The sequence below is a fragment of the Lathamus discolor genome, chromosome 16 (assembly GCF_037157495.1).
Source record: "Lathamus discolor isolate bLatDis1 chromosome 16, bLatDis1.hap1, whole genome shotgun sequence".
Classification (NCBI taxonomy): domain Eukaryota; kingdom Metazoa; phylum Chordata; class Aves; order Psittaciformes; family Psittacidae; genus Lathamus; species Lathamus discolor.
In genome coordinates this window covers 1,487,641-1,500,225 of record NC_088899.1, presented here as the reverse complement: position 1 = coordinate 1,500,225, position 12,585 = coordinate 1,487,641, and the positions used below count along the sequence as shown (strand labels likewise).

At 45.5% G+C, this 12,585-nt stretch overlaps 1 protein-coding gene across 3 annotated transcripts in view; it reads right to left on the bottom strand.

The window, feature by feature from the left end:
* UBR4 (ubiquitin protein ligase E3 component n-recognin 4) overlaps nt 1-12,585 on the bottom strand; it is an 80,550-nt gene continuing 67,965 nt past the window's right edge. For all 3 annotated transcript variants that reach the window (XM_065696738.1, XM_065696739.1, XM_065696740.1), the window contains 11 exons: nt 12,351-12,524; nt 11,723-11,822; nt 10,951-11,169; nt 10,617-10,730; nt 10,020-10,162; nt 9,603-9,728; nt 8,791-8,985; nt 6,704-6,928; nt 2,966-3,056; nt 2,265-2,427; nt 1-1,177 (listed from right to left, as the gene is read on the bottom strand). In XM_065696738.1, the coding sequence (XP_065552810.1) occupies nt 1,113-1,177; nt 2,265-2,427; nt 2,966-3,056; nt 6,704-6,928; nt 8,791-8,985; nt 9,603-9,728; nt 10,020-10,162; nt 10,617-10,730; nt 10,951-11,169; nt 11,723-11,822; nt 12,351-12,524 (1,615 nt within the window). In that variant the 3' untranslated portion in view covers nt 1-1,112. The remainder of the gene's footprint in view (nt 1,178-2,264; nt 2,428-2,965; nt 3,057-6,703; nt 6,929-8,790; nt 8,986-9,602; nt 9,729-10,019; nt 10,163-10,616; nt 10,731-10,950; nt 11,170-11,722; nt 11,823-12,350; nt 12,525-12,585) is intronic.

Genomic DNA, 12,585 nt, shown 5'->3' with positions numbered 1-12,585 from the left:
AAGACAGGGAAAGCTTTATTAGATTCCAGCTTAACCACGTGTCAGCTGGGTTACAGGACAGCAGAACTGGTGGTAAAGGTAAGTTACCAGCATGCACAACTGGGTGAGAAAAGGCAAGGCTGTATCCAAAGCAGGTACTTGGTGTCAGGCCAGGGCATGCACACCAAAATGGAAGCTATCAAAGGGGCGAGTGGCCGGCTCAGGAATGTGCATTTCCATGTGATTTTCCATGCATTTTGCAGAAGCTGTGAATTTTACGAGAGAGAAAACAAATTCAAGGCCAGCAGCATATCCCTCTGAGAGGGAACGTGGCCATCAGTACTACATGACCAGAGGCCACAGCATGCAGGCCTGCTTTGAACACAGCCTTGGTGAGAGTGAAGTCAGGAAGACACTGGGATATGCAACATGCCTTGAGAGGGGCAATGCAAAGCACCAGGGGATGGTGGCAGGGCCAGATGCCCTCACCCAGGTGGAGAAGGGCTGGAGGGAAACGCTGTCCTTGCAGTCCATAAGTCTCTAAGGCTCATGTCCCACAAGGGGAAACCTGCTCTGCATGTAAAATCAGTAAAGACAGTGTCAGTCTGTTTCCTCGCTTGCTACAAGCCTTTTGTTTCCTGTGTCTCCTTGTCCAGACTATGGGCCGGAAAGAGCAGCAGCTCCAAGCCCTGAGAGAAGGAGCTCTGAAAGAAAAGATGAGAAAGAACTTGGCATTTAGGCTGCTGCATGGTTCAAGTACTAGTCAAACCCATCTTACCCATTTGTTCGATTTATTTAACTTCAAAGAGGTGCACACTAAAGCATTAAGATTTACTGGTTTGGATTCCTCTCTGTACAAGTTCTTTCAACCAGCTTTGAATACATAAAGGCTTTACAGATAGAAGCACTGAAATACAAGATAAAACAAATCTAAATTCCAAATCACTTCAAGAGGAAAAATTGTAGAAAAGAAAAAAAAAAAAAAGAAAAAAAAAAAAAAAGAATTAATCAAAAAACTCTCCCCCAAAACTGCAGCACTCCTCAGGGAAGGGACAGACTGCACAAGGAGGAACACAAAGGGATGGAAGGCAAGCTAGTGTAGTCTCTGCCCAACGCTTCGCTGTGCTGGCGGCTCAGGGGATGGAGTTCAAAAGATCCTTGAGGAAGCTGTCGTGATCACTGATTTCTGACAAGAGTCCTTTAAAACAAAAGAAGATAAGACAGAATAATTAGATCCACAAAGCAGCTTTTCCTGCCCACGTTGGGGATTTGTGCTAGGACATGTCTAAGTTAATAATGACAGCTGCAGCGTTATTTTGAGTGTGACAAAGACAAAGATAAACCCTTGTTGGATGTAGAAGGGACCAAAAGTGTGTGCATTAAATCCATATGGCACATGTTCCTGTGCAAGTGAGCAACTGTAAAGACCCTGCTAGCTGGCTGCCTGCAGCTCTGTACATCAGGCAGAAAGAGACTAGCCTGGAGCACAACAAACTTGTGACAGAACTAAGAGCAGCTTCACTGCACATTCATTTTCAGCATCTCCTGACTCCTGGGGATACAAAATCCATACAGAGAAAGGCTGGGAACATTGGGGCTGTTCAGGCTGGAGAAGAGAAGCTGCGTGGAGACCTCAGAGCAGCTTCCAGTGTCTGAAGGGGCCTGCAAGGATGCTGGAGAGGGGCTCTGCATCAGGGGCTGTAGTGACAGGACAAGGGGTGATGGGTTCAGACTGAAACAGGGGAAGTTCAGGTTGGAGATAAGGCACAAATTCTTTACTTTGAGGGTGCTGAGGCGCTGGTGCCCAGAGAAGCTGTGGCTGCCCCATCCCTGGCAATGCTCAAGGCCAAGCTGGACACAGGGGCTTGGAGCAAGCTGCTCCAGTGGAAGGGGTCCCTGCCCGTGGCGGGGGTTGGAACTGGATGAGCTTTAAGGTCCCTTTCCAACAGAAACCATTCCATGATTCTATGCAGGAACTCTCTCTGCACTGAACTGTTGCCTTGAGTACACAGTCACATCTGTTCATCAACCTTCAAACCACATATTCCCCAAAGCACCTTTAAGCTGTGATGAACATATGTATATTTAAGAGAGGAGACTGAGGATCAGGTGAGAGAAATTTTCCTGCCTGGGGATGCTCAAGTGTTGCCTCCCAACTGTGTTTGAAATAGCTTAGGTAATACCAGGAGAACAAACAAGCTGCTGCAGCGGTGTCAGGAATGCTGCTGTCTCAAGCAGTCACGAGTTGCATAAGGCAGCCTATAAAAGGGAAAGTGCACACTTACCAGCCACATCCAGAAACTCAGAGAACGTTTCCACCGGCATGAATTCCTCCTGGAAGGTTTTCAGGGCCTTGTCTGCAGCTTCGTGTATTGGCATGTCATTGTGTCGTATGAATTCAGCAAGAGAGTAGGACCAGCCTCCCTCTGTGTTACTGGTAGGCACCTTCTATGAGAGGGGAAAAGGGGATCAAATCAGTCCAAAACATAACAGTGTAGAACAATAATTGATCCCTTCTCCTGTTGCTCTTGGACTCGCACCCCCTGCCACACAGTGAAAATTACCCCACATGTGACTGCTTTGTACAGAATGCAGAGCAAGGTCACAGGCATTTTCTTACTCTCTATCTGACCCTCTTTGGAAGCTGCAGGTTTCCTTCTGGTGGATGCCGCTACCTCCTTCCTTACCCACTGCTTCCCTGGGGCAGCTCTGAATGTCCTTGCTTTAGTGAATGATGAACAGACAAAAATAAGCAAATACACAGTCCAGGAGTGGAAAAAGCCTCTCAATTCTTCAGACACCAAACATCAAGAGGTGCAATAAGCACAAGCAGCCTCTTATGGCCTTTCTGCTCATCCAAGGTGAAGTTTTATGTTTCACAAGGTTCTTGGAAAAAAGGGGCTTCAAATTCTCCCTTCTATTTCCAACACATGTAGTTGTTCAGGTTAGAAAGCTGGTATCAATGAACTTCAGGGTTTTCTCTTACCTTGAACATGTTGTAAATGAGATCTACTAGGGCCCAGAAGAGAAGGCCAGAGCGGTATGTTCCATAGTCCTTCACTGTCTTATCTGCCAGTCTAGGAAGATAATGAAATCAATCTTGGAGTTAATCACTTTACTATGCTTTGGTAACCCATTTGATGAATAGCATGAAAGCTGAAGCAGCCAAAAAGCCTATCAATAATCCACACGGGAATAGATCCGAGTACGCTTTGCTGTGTGCTCTTGGACACAAAACAAACATTGGGTGTCCACAACCTCTGTACAATTCCTATGGCTTGGAAGTCACTTGCCCAGCCGTGCCTGAAGCAGCCAAAGCAGGTTAACCAATAAAACCTTATTTCACAGGAAGAAAACAAGCACAGAGGGAAGTTTACTGCTGAGACTAGTAGGAAGTCAACAGCCCAGTTGGAATAAACAGCCCACATCCCCCATTTGTGTGCTCCCTGTGCAGCAGATTCCTGCAGAAATAACTAAACGGAGGTTTCAGACCCGGTCTGTATCAATGGCAGAGAACACAGGTCCGCTTCTAACTCACACAAGCATTTCTGAAAGACTTCAAGGGAAATATCTCATCCTTGAAGAAATGGAGGAATTCTCATTTAATACCTTCTCGATTATTCTGTCACTGTGAAAGGAGTCTGGGTTTGGAACTTCAGCATCTGGCTGAAGAAATGCTCCAAAAGGTGCAGAGCTGTCCCGGGATAACAGCTCCCAAAGGCTACAGGATTAATCACAAACAGGTCCTGGCAAGGCGGAACCTCCTGCCAGCAGCTCTAATGGCTTTGGAATTTTCTTGCATGTGTTTCTCAGGTACCTTTGCCTCCATCACATGCTGCTTCCTGCTCACCACTTAAAAGCTTTGGAAAGAAAAAGCCCTTTTTTATGCATCCAGAACTAGATGAGCTGCCACTGACACAAGGCAGCAAGACAAAAGGGTATTGTCTGACCCGAAATCTGCCATCAATTGGGGATTTCTGGGGGGAGAAAAGCATTTTTCTGCTCTTCTCAAAGGTTACATTTGTGTGTCTGCCCTTAACACAGGCAGCCTGGGAGGTGGCAGCCTGCTTGGGCACTAAGCTTAATTACTGAAAGGAAAACCAATTAGTAAAGGTGACTAAATTTCCACGGGAAGAGCAGCAACGCAGAGCGAGGCTAATTCTAGACTCCCAAATACTGCAAGCCAGGGTTTCTTTTTATGTGAATGGGTTTGATCTAATTGGAGTCTGCTCCTTTAATTGAAAACTAAAAGGCCCTTGTGGGTTAAGTCTGGTAGCTACCTTCTGGAACAGCTACTCCATGTAATAGCTGCAGCCTTGTCATTAATGTAAGCTGGTTCAGGCTCAGCAGTTGTACGTGGGCTGCCAGCAGAAAGCTAGACATCAATGCTTCAGGAACCTTGCTTCTTCATGAATATTTTACAAAGGTCACAGTCAGAGCAAAGGGGAAAAACCAGAAGGATATTTTCCTCCCAAACTCCAGATGAAAGCTATGCTGGGAAGTGTCTACAGGCTTTTTCTAGCTAGAATTCCTGGTTCAGGAATAACAAGCAGGTAATCGGTCACTTGATTCAGCTCTTTGGCATTTGTAAGTTATAGTTACAAAAAAAGAACAAATCCATTCTGGCAATTTCATCTTTGGGTTTAAATACAAAGTGCTTCTAAACCAAAGAATCTCTCTCTTTGCTCTTGCAGACAAACTGATAACTGCAGCTCCTGGCACAGACAGAAGACATTTTGGGCTTGATTCTCCTGAAATGTGTTTTACTAATCCAGCTGAGCAGGCAGAAACACCTAACCACAGGACAGGGCACAGGCACAGTTTCTTGCCTTCACTTAAGTATGAGGGAATACAGAATATTGCCTGCATGATCATTAATAAGATTTACAGGCCCTTTTTAGGATCACAAATTGATCCTCAGCTGCTTTTAGATGCACTGTTGGTTGCTACAGCGACTTCTCTCCATCTCCTCCCCTAAAGGCAGCAACAAGTCCTTGTGTCTCCCTAACCTTCAGTCCACACCACCCCGATGTAGTCTGAATGGTGGAGTTCCCAGAGAGCACCCTTGTACTGCATCTCATGTGGAATGCTAATTGTAATCTCTGTATGCAGACACATTACTCTGATGTCACAGACACTGGCTTTCTCTTTGCCTTGGCCTTCAAATTCAAGGTATTGGCCCTTATCTGCCGAGCATTTCACCATCCATTGCCCTCTTCCTGATTTTCCACAAGAATAAATGAGCCCAGCCCTTGGAAATAAGAACTGCCATATTTCTATTGCTGAGAGGTATTATCAGCAGCAGGCTTTGTGCTCTCTTAGTCTGCAGGGATTAAAGCAAGTCCTTGAATAAACCTTGACATAATTCCTGAGAACTACTTCTGAGTGTTTTCCCCTCAAATTCCAGAGACTGGATGCTTCAGCTGGAAGTTTCTTGCTCTGTTTCAATACGCTTTTACTACAGTCACGGTTAGAAATAAGTTGGGAAATAAACAGAATCTTTTACTGAGGGATAAAAAACACCAAACATCCACAGCAAACCCACAGCTCTGCTTTGCCAGTCTCCTTCACAAGCCACATGAAAGCTGCACACCCTTGTGTCCACAATAACATCTCCTGTCAGTGTTAAACCCCCTTTCCCAGAACTCAGGCAGGGTGGTGAAAATAGGAGACACAGAACAGGCTGAGCCTGAAGAGCAGAAACTAGCACAGAAATCAATACAGGAGCCCCTTTAAGGGCTCTCTCCCTTTTGATGCCTTTAATAGCATTGATGCATGCTGTGTTGTGTGTTACTACAATGTAATGACTTTATCAAACACATAATTAATGTCATCAGAATAAGAATGCCCTTTAAGGCGACTTAGAATAATAATGAATGTATTCCTAATTATGACAGCTATTTAAAATCATCTTTTCAGTAACTGGAATTCTCCTTCCTTCTCTGGAAATATGTGCTTTTGTCAGGCACAGCCACTTATTCTTGTGCTTCAAGTGCCTGACAGCTGCTATTGATTCTTTTCTTTTTTAAAAGCAATGGCATTTGATTTCTATTTCTATTTTTCTATTTAAAGAAGCTAGTGCACTGATCAAAAGAGCACAGAAACAGCTTCTTTAGTAAAGCAAGCAGAGAGCATGCTAGCAGCTCTGAAACAGCACACGACAGAAGTTACTACAGCGTTACTACATCTCACTTGGTACAGGGGGAAAATAATCATGGAATGGTTTGGGTTGGAAGGGACCTTAAAGCTCCTCCAGCTCCAACCCCTGCCACGAGCAGGGACCCCTTCCACTGGAGCAGCTTGCTCCAAGCCCCTGTGTCCAACCTGGCCTTGAACACTGCCAGGGATGGGGCAGCCACAGCTTCTCTGGGCACGCTGTGCCAGTGCCTCAGCATCCTCACAGGGGAACAACTTCTGCCTAAGAGCTCATCTCAGTCTCCCCTCTGACAGGTTAAAGCCATTAAACTTACCATTCTCCTACTTTTAGCTATATTCCTAGGAAAACCATTATTTCCACTCATCAACTAATTCATGCACTCCAGAAAACATCCAGAACTGAATGCTCCTGCTCACACCGCTGCAACGCTGAATACAAAACTTCCCAGAAGGGTCAGTATCTGCTATTCTAGAACACACACATTCCTTTCCTTATCTCTCTGTAAGCTGCCTGGAGCTCTCACTGCAGTGACAGTGGCAGGAGCACACCGGCTGGGGCATGGCTAACCTGCTGGCTCCCCCTGGTGACACCACTCGCACGTGGGAGGTGACAAGGAGCCTCTTGAGGATCTCTACTCTCATAGCTTTCCACTTCTCGGGGGGTGAGATGTGCAGTGCCAGCACGGTGTAATAGTGGGGCCCGTCCACCTCGTAGGCACTCTCCACCCACTTCTCCTTGGGGTGCTCCATGAAGCTCTGCAGGTTCTTCTCCTCCCTCGAAGTTGCTCGAGTCCTGAAACACAAGAAAAGCTTCAGCAGCTGCTCTGGCTCTTACATGTTAGTTTGCTGCTCCTCAGGAGCTTTGAGGGGCTGCATCCATGCAGTCCTGAACAGGAAAAAGCAGTGTGGGCTTGGCACTATCAGGTTGTTTCCAAATCCCTTCACTGCTTGAGCAGTTGCTCCCAGTGGAGCAGGCAAGCCTACCATCACTTTTTCTTGGAGCTGTGCATGGAACTGGAGCCCTGCAAGGCAGCTGGCATTGCCCCAGAAGGCAGTACTACTGCAGAGCTATTTTTCCTTATTTTAGAGAAAAAAACAGAGTAAGGCAAACCAGTCCATGAGTTCAGGTTGCACCTTCTCCCATCTGACACGAAGCACGTGGCTGCAGCTCCTACACCAGACTTTAGAATCAGTTTATATTATTCATGTAATTCAGAAAGCAAAATTCAAATTCAAAAGCAATCACTGAGAGGATAAAGGCCAATTTCAAAACCAAAAAGACAGTGTATTTACTGTAAGCTTATACATATATATATTTCCCCTAGCTCCAATCTCTTCAGAAGTCCTGACACCCCAGAGCTGCCCATGCAATCTCTGTGTTACAGCAGACTTTATGTACATCTATCATGCTTTACCATGGTCTACTGCTCTACTTCACCAGGAACAGGCTGCCAGCCAAACAGGGCAAGATAGGTTAGATACACCCTCCCTACCAGGAAGGTAAAAAGCAGCATCTTAGCAGATAAAGCTGTTCCTATGTGACCTTTTCATCTACTACATGCTACAGCTGGTAGCCAACCAGTAGCTCTCCATTTTCTCCATTTAATATCATCATGTCTTTAGGAAAAAATAATGCCTGGAAACTACATGAAGCATTTTTAACACAAGAGCCACACAGCGGATTCTGGACTCTCGGGTGCCAGCAAGCAGCCCAACAAGATGAAAAGAATAGTTTCATTTATGTGTCTCCCAAGGGACTCAGAAAACAAGAGCACAGGGATCTGGAGACAGATAGCAAAAACAATAGACAAATTGTATTAGAGCCAAAATGTTGATTAGTTCCAGACAGGAAAATGAGAGAGATTTCCCTGCACTGCATTTGGAGTGACCTTGGTTGAAGAGGAGTGTATTTTAACATTTATAGCCTCATTTAATTAGTCTTTCTAGTATCTAACTACACAAACAAAAGGCATACGGGCATTACATTGTCTGTATTATCAGGACCAGCTCACGCATTCCGAAAGCATTTAGGTACCGATAGATTTGTACACTTAGACCAGTGTCGAGCCAAAGCACACCCTTTTCTCATGCTTTGCATAAAGAAGATCTTACTGAAACACTGTTGATTGCTGTAATAATAATAGAAAAAAGTGTCTCAAAGCCAGGCAAACCTCACGGACCTGAACACTACAGGGGAATTCTAGTATGTCAAAACTGGAAACAAAACTGACTGCGTTATTTCTGTGTTATTTTAATACTGAATAAAATGATACCAGGGTTAAGTTTTCAACTAACAATTACTTCATCCTAGTGTCTCTCTTCTGTCTGCTCCAGAGCAAATGAAGCTGGCAGCGTTCCTTTCATCTAATAACCCTGTTGTTCACTCCAGAGGTAATAATTACATCTAGAAGGGAAAGAGAAGCTAATTCCCAATTGCTTTTACTCAATAGGCTCCCTGTTATCCTGCATGTTCAGGCAGCAACTCCAACCAAAGAAAACCTCTAACAGCCCACTTAAGACGCACAGTTTGGTTCCTCCTAAAGCTTTTGTGTGATTTCCCATCTTTGTTGCCTCATACATGTAACAAAGCCCAGAGTGCAGCTTTGAGAGACCTTTCTGAGACTACAAGTAGAAGGCAGGGGTAAAGATACTGACGTGTTGAGGACGTAGAGCACCGTGTGGATAATGTATGGAATGAGGTGTATGTTGCTCTCCCTTCCTCCTCCACCAGTATCTACGCTGAACGATTGCTCCATCGCAAACCGGAGAAAGAGCAGTTTAATGTCATGGACATTGAGCTGGTAGGTGGGCTCCCGCTGCCCTGTGCACTCCTGGAGGTATGTGTTGTGTCTGAAAAACAGCAGTTAAGTGTTACTTTCTCAAGAACCTTTTAAAAACTTCAATAAAGTTTCTTCTTCCACACCAGAGCTCAGAGTCCGAGCAAGTATTGGACCGAAAAGCTTCAAGGAACGACCAGGATATGAAATGCAATCACTGCTACCTTCCATTAACCTCCCGAAAGGGAGGCTCTCAGCTTACTCTGGCAAATCCAATTCCACCTGCATATATATATATACATATATCTCCCCCCATCAATACTATTTTCCCATGTTCACAGCGTGGGATACAGCTCCCTGGCTGAAATGAATTAAAGATGTTACCACTCCTGATTTCTAACCTGACTGTACAAACCCAGCACAAGATGGACCAGAATACTAACAAGAGATGAACCATCTGCGTCAGGGAAGTGGTTGGGCTACTCTAACTCATTACTATCCAAGAGAGGTTTGGAACTACACAAAGGAATCCTCTGATGTCAAGACAGGTTTCTCCCGTAAAGCAGGGGGTCATTGGGTTGCAAATAAATCAATACTGTCACCTCACACTGCATCTTCAGGAGTAACTTGGGGTTAAGGAGGTAATGAATGCATTTATTTATAGGTTGCGAAGTTACTTTTCCTACTCACCGTGCTAAGCAAGTAGCAAAAGCAGACTCTGGCACGTGAGGTCCCCAGACTGGCAGGAGCCCATTACACTTGGTGTTGGCATTTTGTAGGGCTGCACTCTCCCACTCTTCACGGCCGCGAGCAAGTCTGCATGGAGAAAGCGAGCCATGCCCAGGCAAGTTAGAAGGATGCAAGTTTTTGGCTAAGAAATCATCAAAATTTGACGATTCCACAGCTTCTTTAAACCGTGGAGCTCACTTTTCAGTGTCCAGGCCTGACCTCCATTTCGCACATTAAAACAGACCACACCAGAGAAGCCCAGGCTGTAAAGTGATCAACTCAGAAGCAAACCCATCCCGAGTTACAAGGCCAAGTGCTCACAAGCCATCCTGGAACATAAGATCAGCCAGCACCCCCCAGCCTGTGAGCAGAACACACCTTACAGCTGCAAGGTGACAGTCGTAGTGGACAATGTTGAAGTGAGACACTGTGCTGTATCCTTGTTGTTTTCGGGGCTTGTTCTCAAACTCCTCTAGTGCAACACGTTTGGTGAAAGTATAAATCCCAAGGACTTTTGTAGGCTGCAATGATGACACAAGGGCTGTGTTAAAGATCATTCACTACTACAACAGCTGACATTTTGCACTGCTTTTACACTGCACTGGATTTCATCTTTCCTAGTCCCTACCTCAAACTCAAACTGATTAAATGTCCCATCCCTGGCAGTATTTAAGGCCAGGTTGGACAGGGCCTTGGGCAACATGGTCTAGTGTGTGGTGTCCCTGCCCATGGGCTTGGAGCTGGATGATCTTAAGCTCCTTTCCGATTCAAACCGTTCTATGAAATCTTTTTCCAACTTCCACTAAAAACACCCAGGTTTGTTTTCACTGGAAACCCACTTCCACTTCCCAGTCTCCTCTAGAATTACTGATCCCAGAACAAAACCTGAGATTTCTGATTTCCCAGTGCCAACGCATCAACCCTTGTGTCAATCCCTCAGCTGGCGAGAGATTTTGGAAATGTATCCCACTTTACCTGAAACTTGTATCCTTCCCGACAGATGCAGCAAGTCAGACCTGGTTCTTCTATCAGTTCCTCCATCTGTTTAAGCAATGCAGTCTTGGTCACTACCTGACCCTTCTCGTTTGTCTGAAAGAGGAGGTTAAAAAGACAGTGATGAACACCACAACAGCACCACTGGAACAGGAACGCCCATTCCAATTCCCAGCCCACTACTGGCAACTGGGTTTGAGCTCTGCAATATTTGTCAATAAATCAGTTAACACGATTCCATGTGTGGCAGCTTTAGCAAGACACAAATAAAAGATCATTAGCTCACTAGTCTGCCATCAGTGCAAACAGACATTACCGTCATCCCCAGGGTGCCCAGGGCTTTCTGTCTCATTGCCATGGCCATACGTTTCTTCTCTGCACGTGTCTCCTTCCGGGCAGCATCAATCTTCTTATTCACCTCTGGATGTTCCCTTAGTGCCTCCAGAAGATTCTCTGCTAACGTCCCGATCCCTTCATCACTAGACACCTGCTCCAGCTTGTGCAGGTTGGTAATGGAGTCTGTGCCTATTAGCACCTAACAGGGATTGAAACACAGCACTTTCTTCAGAGAAAAGGTGCACACAGCAGTAACTTTTCCCTCTAATGCCACCCGTGACAGCTAAGCAGAAGCACTGATTTACAACTGGTTTTACCAAGTGTCTTTCTTCTTTGATGTTGCTACACTATGGGCCCTGGACCCTAAAACTGTGTATGACTGCACGGCAATTTGCCTCTCTGCTGGCCATTCCTACAAGCTCAGATGTGGATGTTGGATAAAGAGCATCCTTAAAACAGTACCAGGCCCAGAGAAACCTATCAATACTATACAGTGCACAGATCTAAGTTACCTCCTCATGTTGGTGTGTGCATCTCACAGCATGCAGAGTAAGAAGACACTGAAGTCAAAATCTCTGCCTTCCAGACTCTTACAGACTAGAAGATGACACCTGAAGCTGGTGTGTCCCTCCAAGCCCACCAAAAAACAGTGTAGAACCAACTACTATAGAAGTAACTGCTTAGCTACAGCCACTAAAAGCAGCATAACAAGCCAGCCACGTCCTACCTGGCTTTCACAAGAGTCTCCTTACCTGTGTAGCAGGGTGCTGTGTGGCAAGTCCTCGGAGCAGGCGAAGGATAAAAGGAAGCGCAGGTCGAGCTAAGAATTTCTTCCATACATCTGCATCCAAACTGCATAGAAAACAAGAAGCAGCAGCTGAAGGGCAGTCACCCGTGCTGAAAAGGCACTTGGTGGTCAGCCAGCAGCACAGCCGGCAGAGCACAGGCTGTAGGCAGGACAAGCACCCTTCCCCCTGTGTCCCTCGTCCATTAACTAATGAAGTGACATTCACACTCCCACTTCCACATTATGCATGGTAATACCCACAGAGCCAGCTCTCAGCCTTGGAATTTGTTTTGTGTTCACAAGCTGACCATCAAAAGCTCTGTTACAGTGCACTAGCTAAGGAGCAGGCAGGAAACACAAGGACTGTGTTATCCACGAGATCAGCTTGGATAGGTATCAAATGGGAAGATGACAGGCTTTTTAGCTCATCCCTATAGTGGCATTGTCTCACCAGACCCTCTGCACCACAGCTGTACCAAGTCTAAATGATTCTGAATGTGGACCTGTTAATGGCTTGCTTGGAAGATTGTTGTGGTGATGAAACAAGACAAGGATATTCAGGATTATGCCATACATTAACTAGTGACTCTTACTTCTTTGCACTGGGAATGTGCTTTTTCATGTAGTCAAGGGCATTCTGTGTAATTCCCTTCTGAAGGATGAGATCTTTCAGCTGATGGCCGTTGCTGTTGTTCTTTATTCCTGCTGCTATTTTACAGAAGCAGTCTAGGAAAACTTTATCATCTCCACTGTGCTCCTCATCATACCTGAATGAAGACAAGAAATGGTAACTTGGAGGCTCTCCAAACATCTCTGCCTGTAATCCTC